This window comes from Rhipicephalus sanguineus, chromosome 6 (assembly GCF_013339695.2).
Source record: "Rhipicephalus sanguineus isolate Rsan-2018 chromosome 6, BIME_Rsan_1.4, whole genome shotgun sequence".
NCBI classification, from domain to species: Eukaryota; Metazoa; Arthropoda; class Arachnida; order Ixodida; family Ixodidae; genus Rhipicephalus; species Rhipicephalus sanguineus.
The window spans coordinates 166284800-166298957 of NC_051181.1; the positions used below are offsets into that span (position 1 = coordinate 166284800).

The 14158-nt window shown below is 48.4% G+C and overlaps 1 protein-coding gene across 1 annotated transcript; it reads right to left on the minus strand.

Moving 5' to 3' along the window:
• Window positions 1-1091: 1091 nt before the first annotated feature.
• On the minus strand, window positions 1092-8456 carry LOC125758897 (uncharacterized; the record flags this gene model as incomplete). Its single annotated transcript, XM_049416668.1, has 2 exons — window positions 1092-1100; window positions 6906-8456. Coding segments are annotated over 2 exons (1560 nt in total), but the record flags the coding sequence as incomplete, so codon positions are not given.
• Window positions 8457-14158: the final 5702 nt, after the last annotated feature.

Here is a 14158-nt window from a genome sequence, read left to right on the forward strand (position 1 = left end):
GTCGAACTGTGACGCATGATAGTTCGCGCTCGCCCTGTGGGTGTTCTTTTCGTGCGTCCTTTGCGCTTGAGCGACGCGCTGGAAATTTCGAGCTGGTTGCCGTTCTTCGCGTTACATTCCAATTTGTTGCTATCGCATTCATTGCTTCGCCGTTGCGGCGCAACCGTGACTTTTTTTTCTTTGCCCACTGTTAGTCTTTATATTTTACAACGTCATATCCGCGACGGAAATACGTCAGTGGAGCCGTGGTGGACCCCGGCATAAAACACTTTCGTGTTAAAAAAGACGAAAAAGGAAATAAATTTCTTAGACGGGCAAAAGAAAAACAAGAAAGGAAATAAATTTCTCAGATGGTCACATAAGGACCCTTTTTGCATTGTAACGCGCACGTGGCCTTGCCACATTTTCGCAGCCTGTTAGATCATCGGTGCAATTGCTCTCTGTCAATTCCTATGAATGTTCTACCTTCAGGAAATAAACACACTTGGAAGTCCGCGCTTCATGTGTGTACGTGGTCTTCTTCGCGCAGTTTAAACGTAATTCTTATAAATTTATGAACCGACTATCCCAACAACATGCCTTACTTCAGAAGAAGGATTGCTCAATGATTACTTGGAGACCCACGAAACGCGTCATTTGTAGGCTGAAGGCAACACTCAATCCAGAAAACAGCAATGCTGTGGCCAAGTCAATGTCTTTGGCTTGTCGCCAACGAGAGGCTGATATCACCATGTGTACGTGTTAATGAGAACTAACAGACAATAACGCCAAGGAAAGTACAGGGGGTGTTATCTGTAGTAAATACTACAGATAACACCCCCTGTACTTTCCTTGGCGTTATTGTCTGTTAGTTCTCATTAATATTGTGTCTAACAAAGATAAAACGAGCCCTTGAAAAATCATCTGCTTTCCTTCATGTGTACGTGTGTGTGTTAGGGCACTCGACTCTTGCTGTGATGCGAGTCTCAGAGTGCCGAAGCTTCACAGTGCAGGCAGTGGAGAGGCATGTGTGGAGAGGCAGAGGTTCAAGGGCACCATCAGACATGCATGAAAGACGGTGTAATAAGTCGAAGGCCGAGCGTCTTCCGTATTCACAACCTCTGAAAAAGAATGGGAAAAATTGTGAATTCTCACTAATGCATGAAATTACATAAAAATGCTGTGCAGTCATTCTTTTAGTGCGATTGCCATGCCCCTGTAGACAATATTGCTTACCATCCAAGCATAACAGTTGCCGCGGGAGCTCGGCGGAGCTCCCGCGTGTGTGGGAGAGTGTGGGCGAGGGTAGGCGCGTGCTTCGGCGCTTCTCCTCTCGGCGGGCGCCCCACTCTCCCGTTCGCTCGCTCGCGAGCGTATATAAATGGAGCGGAGCGCGCGCTCTACTCTCTCTCGACCCGTTCGCCGGCTTTCGCTCCGTACGAGGACATGTACATGCATTGCTCGCCTACACCGGAGACGGAGTCTTTGTGGTGACCGTGTACCTCGCGCCCAACCTCGCCCGAGACGCCGTTGCCGCGCAGCTCGATGCGGCCGTGTAAAGTGTCTGTGCGCGCTCCAAAAGCTCTGACCCCGTTGTCTTGGTTGGTGACTTTAACGTTGACGTGCGAAAGACGAGTGGACAGTGGCTTGTCGAGTACATGCGCACCAAGCAGTCTATGCAGTGTGCCTCTACCGCATCCGAACTCTGCCCCACAACCATTCACGGTACTTGCATTGATCTAGTCTTTACCCGAAACTGTGACGCCCGCATGCTTCTCAAAAACCCTCTGACCGTGCACTTTACCGACCACAAGGCAGTGATCGTGGCCGTCAAGTGCAACGATAACACAAACAGGTGTTAAATAAATGGTTATACCCTACAAATCACCGTCTCGTCATTCAGTATATTCAACACCGTTTCGTCATTCACAATCGTGAAGAAATGCATTCGCATTTCCTCACGATTCCCTTCGGGGAGGTGGGGTGAATTTTTTTTTTTTAGTGCCATCTGAGTCTTGCAATATGAGTGCAAGGGCTCTGTTCAAACTTATCTATGTATGATGAGAATAGACTGTAAGAAACTTATGTTGGGAAATTCTTAAGGGTGTGCGAATATTCGAGTTTCGAATTCGAATCGAATAATCCCGAGTCGAATAATTCGATTCGAATTTGAATAGCTAGTAATCGAAGTTTCGAATAATTCGACAGGACGAATATCTAACACATGATAAAGGCCAATGGTGCCACATGGTTAGGGCGGGGTGGCTAAAACTAACACTAATGTCGTTACAGCAGGCCCTTCGTTAATACTTTCACCAATATCCTGGCTCAAAAGCGAGTGCACGTTTATTTATAAAGGAGATTGTCATTTCCGCACTGTCAAGCCCTTCACAACTTCGCTTCCGAAACGATGGCACAGACTTCTTGCGCAGATTGGTCGTGCATGCCCCAAGCGCCGTAAAACATCCAGACTCTGGCCCGCAAAACCCTCAGAGATTGGCTTCACATGTGAAAATTTGTTCATGCTGTGCAGTCGTCGTTGCCGCAGCACACCACTCGTTCAGAAACTCCCATCGTTCCGTCGCGCAGTTAAGACGCTGCTGTCAACGGGCGCACGAAGATTTTTGGGGCCGGGGCACTCATGACGATAGTTATGTTTTTCCTTCTTGTTCGTTTTCTCCTTGATGTGGGTCGAAGTCCCGCCAAGGAGATGATCGACGTCGATGAAGCAGGAGGCAGGTTGGAGGTAATAAAAACTTGAAGGTATATTGTAGCGAAATATTTACAGTCATATGTACATCTTGCCGAAGCACGCTGATGATAACATAGACATCAACAGCACCTTACTCTTCTACTTAAAACTCCCTACTGGGCTGTCCCTAATCTCGACACAAGTGTCTTTACAGCGCAGACAGGCGTTTTGGCCCTCTTTCCCATCATGGCTCTCTCTTTACCCCACGCTCTCAGGAGTTCCCACGGTTGCAAAACATCTGTATCGCACACCTGAGGCATTCGCGCCGTTTCTCACGCTCATCGAGTCGAACCCCCGGTGACAGTAGTCAAGACGGTTCCGGAAAGACAATTTGCGTGTCCTCGCGTTTCCCGCATTAGGACCGCGCATTGTTGTGACTCCCCCTGCCTTGCCTAGAACACTGTTACTACATACGAAGAACCGAGTCTCACTGTTCGACCACCGAGTGGTTACGGCCCAGACGAAAGTTGCATCGTACGGAGTCTTACTGATCGATCAGTTAAGTGATTACAGCCTAGACTGAAGGGAAACGAATTCCGTCCAGTCTTAAGTACCTTGCGGTAACAAAGAAAAGGGGAGGTGGCCACTGGTGGTCCGCCTCGACATTCCCTTATCCAATCCGTTTATCCTCAGATTAAGCCACTCCCTACTGGGCTGTCCCTAATCTCGACAGCAGTGTCTTTACAGCGCAGACAGGCGTTTTGGCCCTCTTTCCCATCATGGCTCTCTCTTTACCCCACGCTCTCAGGAGTTCCCACGGTTGCAATACATCTGTATCGCACACCTGAGGCATTCGCGCCGTTTCTCACGCTCATCGAGTCGAACCCCCGGTGACAGTAGTCAAGACGGTTCCGGAAAGACAATTTGCGTGTCCTCGCGTTTCCCGCATTAGGACCGCGCATTGTTGTGACTCCCCCTGCCTTGCCGTCGGCGCGCCCAAAGCGCATGTCGGTCATTGTTGTGGTCAAGCATGCTGCCGCCTCGAGCGACAGCATAGAGCAGGAGATGCTTGCTCTCCTCATTTTCCCACACATTCGGGCTGTAATCCCGAAAAGCCGACCTCTGAGAACGGTCGCGTACCTGGAACCCCTGGGGGCATCGTGGGAGCGAGCTGCTTCCTCCAGTTTGCTTTCGTTGATAATTGCACAGTCAAAGACCATGCCGAGAGAGCCGAGAAAGAAGCTTTGTACGACGTACAGTGCCGCGCCGTCTCTTCCGCAGGATCGACTTATGAGCGGCAAACATAACACGTCCCCCCTAAAGAGTACGCTGGGCTGTTCTACGCTCAGTAGTACGATAAATCACTGCCGCGATTAGGTCACTGGACTTTCTAACCATACAACAGTCTACACAAACATCAAACACAATTGCGAGACAACACAACAGGAGAATACAAGAAATGTAAACAAGTACATGCTAAACAATCAAGCACACCATTGCTGCTTCAAGCAGTATGATCACTAGTGTCTGTTTCTTGAATTCACAATCACACAGTCCACAATATACAGCAGCAAGTGGGCAGGAACATTCACGTCCCCCCCAGTTGGCATGGCACTGTTATTCTGATGGCTTCCATAAACTATTCTGGAGCCTTGATAATGCATCCGCATTACCGTTACATACGCCCTTCCGATGTTGTACCGACACATGATATCGCTGTAACGCCAGCGCCCATCTTGTCAATTTCGCCCCGTGCGGAGTCGAAGTTGTAAGGTACGACAGCGGATTGTGGTCGGAAACGACGTTTACTATGGCACCAAAAAGCCAGTAGTCAAACTTCTTTAAGGCCCATATTATTGCGAACGCTTCCCTCTCAATGGTCGACCAGCGCATCTGGGTCGGTGAGAAGCGGTGGCTTGCAAAGGCGATAGGCTTCTCTTGCCCCTCGGCTGACATTTGCGCCAAACATGCTCCCGCCGCCGTAGCTGATGCGTCTGTGAAGAGCCAGTAGGGCTGAGATGGCTCTGGCGTGTTAAGCGCCACGGCCTCGCACAAAGATCGTTTGAGAATCTCAAATGCCGCCTGGGCTTCCTCCGGCCAGGGTATCTTATTAGGTACCGCTTTCTTTGTTAACAGCGTGAGCGGGCTCGTCACCTCTGCGTATCCTCGGACGTACTCGCGATAGTAGCCGCAAAGTCCTAACAGGCTGCGTAGTTCCTTTTTGGTGCGCGGTGGTACCAGGTTCTTAATCGCTGCTATTTTTTCGGGGTCTGGTGCATGTGTCCCTGTACCGACAATGTGCCCCAGGTAATGTATGTGGGATTGCGCAATCTGACACTTCTCCGGACTGGCTTTCATTCCCGCCTTATCTAAGACCTTAAGAATAATGTCGAGATGATTTAAGTGCTCCTCCCAAGTACTAGAAAAAATAGCAATATCATCAAGGTATGCCGTGGCATACATTTGATGTTGCGACAAGAGTTTATTCACCATTCTTTGAAAGGTTGCCGCGGAATTTTTTAGCCCGAAAGGCATCACTTTCCATGCATACTGACCCTCGTGCGTTACAAACGCGGTGAATTTCTGACTCTTCTCTTCCATCGGTACCTGCCAGTACCCGCGCCTAAGGTCCACTACCGTAATGAACTGCGCTCTACCTACTCGGAAAATCAATTCCTAAGGATTCATCATAGGGAACGCATCCACTTTGGCGACGGCATTTAACGCCCTGTAATCCGCACACATGCGGATAGTCCCATATTTTTTTCCAACGCATACCACCGGGTGTGCGAACTCACTCTCCGTGGGGTAGATCAACTTCGAAGTCAAAAGTTCGTCAACTTGCCGGCTGACTTCCTTGTTTAACAGTTCCGGCACCCGATAAGGAAACACCTTTTTTGGCTGGTGGCCCGGTTCTATTTCTATCTTATGTTCGTCTACCTTCGCTATACTCGGGATGCCGTCAAAGAGTGTGCAATGTCTTTGGAACACCGCCTGTACTTCCGCCTGCGCGTCAGCATCAAGGTGAGCAACCTTCTCGCTCGTTAGCACTAGCTCTTCCCGCTTTATAGTGGTTGGTTGTGGAGCATATTCCACCTCCCCAAAATCATGGTCCTCATCGAAGACTACCCCAATATGACTGACCCTTGCATAGTAAGGTCGAATGTTGTTGGCGTGGACACTTTTCACCTTTCCCTCAGATGTTTCAACGCGGTAAGAGTGTTCGCGCTCACGTCCAACCACTGAATGGGCCTAGCCATTTAGGTGACATCTTACTATTCCGATCATTGTCGAAAACCACAACTTGGTCGCCAACGTTAAAAGCTTTGAGCCTGGTGCTGCGATTATACGCACTGGCGTAACTCTCCTGATGAGTTGCACTCATTAGCTCAGCAATATTGGCGGCAGTCTCGAGCTGCTCCTTAAGTTGCTGTAAATACTTAGCGGGGCTTTCTCTCAATGTTGCCGGCACCGGCATTTCTCCCGTCCACGTCCTCTGCAGTATTAGAAGCGGTCCCGTGGGATTCCTTCCATACAATAGACGAAACGGAGCTACTCCGGTTACCTCATGGGGAACTTCCCGATAAGCCCATAAAACCATTGGGATCAATTTATCCCAATTCTTGGAGTCTCTCTGAATGACATGATACAACATGTTTTTCAGTACTCGATTCCACCTCTCTACAACTCCATTACTCTCTGGGTGTTCTGGGGTTGAGAATCTTGGTGTGCAGTCTAATTTTTCCAGCATCGTTTGCGTGAGCTGAGATTTAAAATTAGTGCCTTGATCGGAGCAGATCATCTCCGGAACGCCTGTGCGACTGAAGATCTCAATCAGTGCATCACAAGTCGCCTTAGCTGTCAAAGAGCGCAGTGGGACCACCTCTGGCCACCTCGTGCAAAGGTCCACTAAGCATAGCGCGTACTTATGCCCTCTCGCTGACGGTGTGTCCAGGGGTCCGATTACATCTACATTGACAACTTGGAAAGGGTGTTCTGGCCTAGTGAGCGGAGTTATAGGCACCTTATCCGTGCGACGCCTGTCTGAACGAATCTGACATTCATGGCACGAACGACAATGCTCTAATATCTCCTTCGCCATACCCGGCCAAAAGAAATTATACCTAATGCGAGCTCTTGTTTTCTTTGGCCCTAGGTGCCCCCCACATAGTGACTCATGGGCTAAGTGCATTACCTCAGTACGCTTATCTTTGGGGACAACTAGCTGACTCACTCGAGTGCCTGCTATTGAGTCGTAGTTGTATAACAGTCCGTCTGAAATGAACATGCCGGATTTCCCACTACGAGCATCTTCCCAACATTTTTTTAGCGTAGTGTCACCCAACTGCACTTTGCGGAACTCCTCTCTTTGGCCTAACGACGACTCCCTTTCTTCATCAATTTGCGCATCTTCCCCGGAAACGTCTTTTTCCTCCAAGGTAAGATTGCAGGCCACTACTTTTGGTTTCTCTACTGCTTGTTCTGCCTCATGAGCAGGCTCGGCCGGTGCTCGACAGGGTGCCAGAGGGCTGCTGGCCTTCAACAAAAGTTTCCAATCTTCTTCGGTCAACAAACAATCTGTGCCCTCGACGAGCTCATCAGTTAACGCGCAGAGTAGGTCGACGCTCTGAGGCTGCGTCACCACTCGCGGGCTGTTTAATTTTACCGGCAACGTAGCTAGCCTTGCCTCGATCGTTTTACCAAAAGCAGACACCAATCTTACCGTGCCAGACGGCTCTACTAAACTTCGCGGAAGCAGACTGTCCCGAATGACAGTTATCTCACTCCCTGTATCCAAAATCGCATCTGCGGATACGTCTGCACATGATACAGGAATTAACTGCAGTTTATTTGTGCCTTCACCCTCGTGTTTCAGAGACTTCACCTTTGCGCTAAGTACTCCATCAGGTATTTCAGTTTCCGTCTCGTGGGATAACGTTACTTTTTGTACCTTCCGCTTTGGCTCGGTAGCCTTCTTGGTGTTGGTCTCCTTATCACTAGCCTTCGGGCACTCTTTAGCGAAATGGCCTGAGCCGTGACATAAGTGGCATTTCAGAGCCCCTTTCTCAACTCGTGTCGCCGGCTTCTGCCCCATTTCTACAGTTGGTTGCTTTGAAGCACGCCCTTTCCCTTTCGCTTGTTCGAAAGTTTGGAGCACTTTAGCGATCTCAGTTGGCCTAAGCCATCCCTCGCCTTCCCTTAATCTCACATACTCCAGACCCTCCGTACTTAGTCCCGATTTTATACGGTCGGCAACCATGAGTTCTGCCATCACTTCTACCGTGTCGGCCTCTCTCACTTGGAGGTAGTAGGAGAAATATGTTTTCACGCGGGACGCGAACTGCGCCCACGTCTCTTCCTTTCGCTTTACTGCTCTTTCAAACCTCTGCAGATACTCTGCCGGAGAAAGCTTCAGTTCCGTCAGTACTGCTGCTTTAACTGCCTCGTAATCTGCACTCTCTTCAGGGTTGAGGTTACGCAGTAGGTAACGAACTCGTTCAGTTAGTGCTGGTATAACCAAATGCACGCGACTCTCATACGGTACCTGGTAAGTAGCAAACAGTTTTTCTACTTCCTCAAACCATAATGGCACATCCGCGTCACTCGGCAGGCGGAACCCTTTCAGCACTTTTGCACATTGCTGGACAGAATCGAAACACCGTCGCCTCTGATCACCCGTCCCCGACCCAGAGTTGGACAACGTGCCACTGAGACGTTCCGCGTTCATTCTGATTTGCAATAGCTTTTCGTACTCAATCTGGAGATTGAGCCTTTGGATTTCAAGTTCGAGCGTTCTCGTTTCACTTGAATTCGGCAAAACCTGAGATGCCTGCTGCATCGATTTTTGGTTCTGAGTAGGCACTCTCGCCTCAGCTGATTTGTCAGAATTTAGACTACTATCATTTGATGGCTCTCGATTCCGATCCATATCCGCTACACTCGCACCTTCATCTCTATTAGACTCCATTGTTTCAGCACCCCCGCGTGTTCTCACCATGTGCTCTACACGTAAACTGCCATGCCAACTTGAGAAAGACGTAAGAAATCCTGCTCACCCTTTGCTGAATGCTCTGTCGTTCCTGGATCTCCTCCACGGCGCCGGAGTTGACTGCTGTGGGATCGTCTCGACGTTGCCGCTGGTGGCTGTTGGATGCCTTGCCCCTCGGGTCTTCTCAGCGCTGGTCCAGTGTATGGTGCTGTAGAGCTCGCCGATCCCTGTCAGACTGCGCCAGTTATGTTTTTCCTTCTTGTTCGTTTTCTCCTTGATGTGGGTCGAAGTCCCGCCAAGGAGATGATCGACGTCGATGAAGCAGGAGGCAGGTTGGAGGTAATAAAAACTTGAAGGTATATTGTAGCGAAATATTTACAGTCATATGTACATCTTGCCGAAGCACGCTGATGATAACATAGACATCAACAGCATCTTACTCTCTTAGAGAGAGAGAGAGAGAAATGGTTTATTATGGCAGAAAAGCTGAGAGGTCGGCCAGAACATTGATTCAGGCCGACCTCTCAGCTTTTCTGCCATAATAAACCATTTCTCTCTCTCTCTCTCTACTCTTCTACTTAACTTTTCTTAAGTTAGAGCCTAGAACACTGTTACTACATACGAAGAACCGAGTCTCACTGTTCGACCACCGAGTGGTTACGGCCCAGACGAAAGTTGCATCGTACGGAGTCTTACTGATCGATCAGTTAAGTGATTACAGCCTAGACTGAAGGGAAACGAATTCCGTCCAGTCTTAAGTACCTTGCGGTAACAAAGAAAAGGGGAGGTGGCCACTGATGGTCCGCCTCGACATTCCCTTATCCAATCCGTTTATCCTCAGATTAAGCCACTCCCTACTGGGCTGTCCCTAATCTCGACAGCAGTGTCTTTACAGCGCAGACAGGCGTTTTGGCACTCTTTCCCATCATGGCTCTCTCTTTACCCCACGCTCTCAGGAGTTCCCACGGTTGCAATACATCTGTATCGCACACCTGAGGCATTCGCGCCGTTTCTCACGCTCATCGAGTCGAACCCCCGGTGACAGTAGTCAAGACGGTTCCGGAAAGACAATTTGCGTGTCCTCGCGTTTCCCGCATTAGGACCGCGCATTGTGACTCCCCCTGCCTTGCCGTCGGCGCGCCCAAAGCGCATGTCGGTCATTGTTGTGGTCAAGCATGCTGCCGCCTCGAGCGACAGCATAGAGCAGGAGATGCTTGCTCTCCTCATTTTCCCACACATTCGGGCTGTAATCCCGAAAAGCCGACCTCTGAGAACGGTCGCGTACCTGGAACCCCTGGGGGCATCGTGGGAGCGAGCTGCTTCCTCCAGTTTGCTTTCGTTGATAATTGCACAGTCAAAGACCATGCCGAGAGAGCCGAGAAAGAAGCTTTGTACGACGTACAGTGCCGCGCCGTCTCTTCCGCAGGATCGACTTATGAGCGGCAAACATAACAACGATGAAACACAAAATTACCGTTGTCAGATGAGCCATGCTATGCGGCATATGGGGAAAAAAGACTAGCTACCTAGCCCCCTCTGTTAGCCGTGAGGAGGTTAGGAGTGCTGCTGCTGACTGGAATGGCAGCTCTTCTGTCAACATGCCTGTGCGCCTATAACAGCTTAAAAAAAAAAACTCCCAAATAAGCGTAATAAAGCTGGAATAACACGTTTCGAGCTAGTTGGTTGTTCATACCGAGGCGAAAACAGCGCGTAGAGACGAGAACGGACAGACAAGAAAAGGTATCACTCTAAAAAGTCCTATGCTTACGTAAGCGTGAATTTTCGAAATTTTTACACGCTTAAGCTACGCGTGACATTTCTCCACGCTTACGGACAACGCCTATAGGCGTTGACCGGCAACATCCTCTTCACGCATGCCAGGCGTGACATGGGCCGCTTTTCCCACGTTTATATTGGCGTGGCCATTGTTCACGCTTAAAGACGGCGCCGAGCAGTTGAAAAAAAAACAATTGGAAACATTTGGAAATATCAATGGGTCCAAATGGTAATAGTGATTTCCAATTGGGCCAAATAGTATCCCAACAGGACCATTTGGAATTTCCAATTGGTTCAAGAGGATGCTCACTTCCAATTGGGCCAAATGGGATCTCTAACTGGACCATTTGGAACAACTGAAACTACCAAATGGTTCAAGTGGTAGCTCACTCGAACCATTTCGAAGCTCACTTCCAATTGGGCCAACTGGAATCTCCGATAGGGCCGTTTGGATCAACTGGAATTGCCAACTGGAAACACTCGTTTTCAGTTGGGCCAGGCGTTTCCATTGGAAATTTGCGTCCACAATTCGATCAAGGAATTTGAGATCAAGTGCTTCGACTTCGTTTACTTGCGAAGTGTTGAAATAAGCGCTTATTTATATATACACTTGTTATGCCAAGCACCAGTTGGTTGCATTAATTTAAATGGTGTGAAGAAAAGATGCACATTATACAGCCGTGATATAAAGTACCCCGTATCAATGTATTGCAAAAAATATTTCTTCCTTTATTCGACGTTTGCCGTAGATCTGCGCACGACCGACACGAAATCTACTAGCCGTCTGTCCAACGTACAGCCACTGGCTTGTACGTAGGACAGACGGGCTGATGCGCATTAACCAGAGATTGTTGGAACATAACCCACGTAACACAAAAGAAGCTATTTGCCGTCTAAAAGACGCCTTGAACGGCTACAAAAAGGGCTAATAGACGTCTTGGTCAAGACATTCCCGTAGCCGTAGACGTCTTTTCGACGTCTGATAGCTGTGCTAATGTCCCGCTAGTTGACGTCTTTAAAAGACGTTTTGAAAAGACCAAGATAAGACGTTTTAGAGACGTTGTTTTTTCGCCGTTTTCGAAATTTTGGACTTTCGAAATATAAAATAAACTAATAGAACTGTCTTTGCAGCATGTTTGGTCAGCAGCCTGACGGCTACCATAGGAAGATAGAGATTGAAGGGACCGAAAGAGCCCCCGCAAGAGCACTTTCATGTTTTTCTCCCACTTCCTATGTCAGTCGTCGAGCAAGTGACCAAACAATCAAGCAAGATCACTAACATACGTAAATACCTGTCCACCCACGCATGTCCACTGTTGCATATATAAATTTTCGACGCTGAGTCTACTCGCGTTTATTGCGGACCGAATCAAGTTGTTGCGGTCGCTCATATATGCCGCGTGAATTATTGGCTCCTTCAGCACACCATACATATCCAATGTTCATATAAAAGACATCGGTTTATAATAAACTTGAACACGTACGCAGGGGATCAACACGTATACTGTATTACATAAATGACGTTTAGCGGATGGCGCGCAAATAAATAATCGCGCTTCTCAGCAACAATAAACTATCCTATGATGCTGTCAAATTGGCTTTATTAATGAATAAAGCACAACCAAATGTGGCACAAAACACGTCAGAAGGTGACCGCACAAGGTGAAGCTGAGTGGCACGGCAGCAACGTAAATAAAATTCTGCATGAATGCACTCCAAGTCTCGTCAAAGAAACAGCACTGGCTTCCGCATTAGCTGGCGTGGTCTCAGGCCCAATATCTTGCACAAACAGCAGTGAAGAAAAGCTGCATACAGAGAAAGCAAGTAAGCTACGCAGGATTTACAACAAATAACAGATCATCAAGTCACTCTAAAGAAACATTTCCAATTACAGATATGATAAAATGCTGTCATGTATTAAGAAACGACAATCAATCATAACCGCACCTACAGGCGAGGCGCCTACGGTAGAAGCTTTGCACTTTGTCAGCGACAGGCCGGCGTAGTTGTAAGCATGCTTGCTTAAACTATGTCGGCCTGTCACTAGCGTGCGTGCGTGGAGCCACGAGCTGTAACGCGAAAAACATAATTACTCAAAATAATGCGAGTCAGTCTGGCTTACGATTCGCACCGGCGCGTATACTATATAGTTTCGCGTTCGACCACGCGGTTCAACCTAGCAAAGAACTGTTCACATTTTAATCGCAATTCTAAAACCTTTCAGTAAAAACGACGAAAAGTCAGGTGCACTTACCGAAAAAAGCACTCTATCCGAACGTGCACAAGTTCTTAGCTGTTTGTCTGGCTGCAACGAAGGTGGTGAGCAGAACAATCGCTTCTTGAAACGAACGTACCGACGAACGTACTGTCGCAAAAAGCACAGTAAAGCTTGTTTCACCAAACACTGATGGAAAATATTTGACAGACAGTATGATCACCGTTACTTGATGCCAAACAGCCCGTTATCCGTTGATCCGTTCACAAACAAAAGCTGACAACGCTACACAAAACGCAATTGACCGCCGGCCGTCGCCTAGCTCTGCTGCCGATCGAGCCACCGCGAACTAGCGGCTGGCGCGAACTAGTGGAGGAAGAGGGGAAAGGGGGAGGAAGGAACAAGTATTCTGAAACAAGCCTCACCCTTCACTTGACCGAGCTGAGCACAGCGTCACCATTCAACAGAAAAGACACAACGGTTCTCACAAAATGATCCCGCCTATTGCTCAATATTTAGTGAGCATTCCTGCCAATAGGTGTGTCTGCCATCGACATTGAGTCAATGTGGAGCGCCGAGTGAAAAGATGTTCTTGAATGCAGGGGTAAACATGCGCGCTTCGACAACACCCGCTTCGAGCCTCCGACCACTCCGACTGCGTAGCATCAGTAGCATGTTTGCCTGGCTTGCCCAGAGAATATCTACCACTTTAGAGAACGGAAACTGTACCTTTGACTGTAGTACGGAAATAAGGGTAGCGGCGGCGTACTGAACTGCAATAGAGCGAGGCGAGATGGCGCTGCAAGTACTATCATCATCATTAGACAAACGCGTTTTTGCGGTTGGTTCACCCTGGTCGCGCTACTGCGCTTTTTGCTCTTTATGGTATTTTGTTCTTTGTCGTTGCTAAATCGCTGCTCGCGTGTGTAATATTTATCGCCAGGTGACCAAACTGGCCTCGACTGGCAAAAACAACGTCAATCAAGTAAGGTTTGCATCGTTTATTGTGAGTGCCCAAGCTGGTACAAGCAATGTATACAGTCAGGTCCAAGCAAAACAAGTCACTCATACACGTCGAAAGCTTTCAACCCGTACGTGTGTAATCAGTCTGAAAGCTAACAAATATGTGCATATAACTGAACACAGAGATCGCTGAAAGAACGTTGCTCTCGTTGTGTAGCAGCGTCCGAATTTTAACAGCATAGCTATAGGACAAGGGTCTTATCCTTCCTTTAGTTATGCGGCGCTTGCCAGGTTGTGTTGATCTTTGAGTGCATGGTGTGGAGTCGGAAACGAAACGTGCGCTACGCCGACAGATAGTTGGCGCAGTGAGAGCAATGTAGTTTTGATTAATCTTTTACGTAAACAATCGCGGATGCGTACAGTTCTGCATCTTTCTCGCTCTGCAATGTCACCTTGAATGCGTTACAAATAAGGAATATCGCGTCGTGTCTACAGGGCAGGCACGAATTTCTCGGCCGTGAAGCCATACCATAGGTAGTACGTA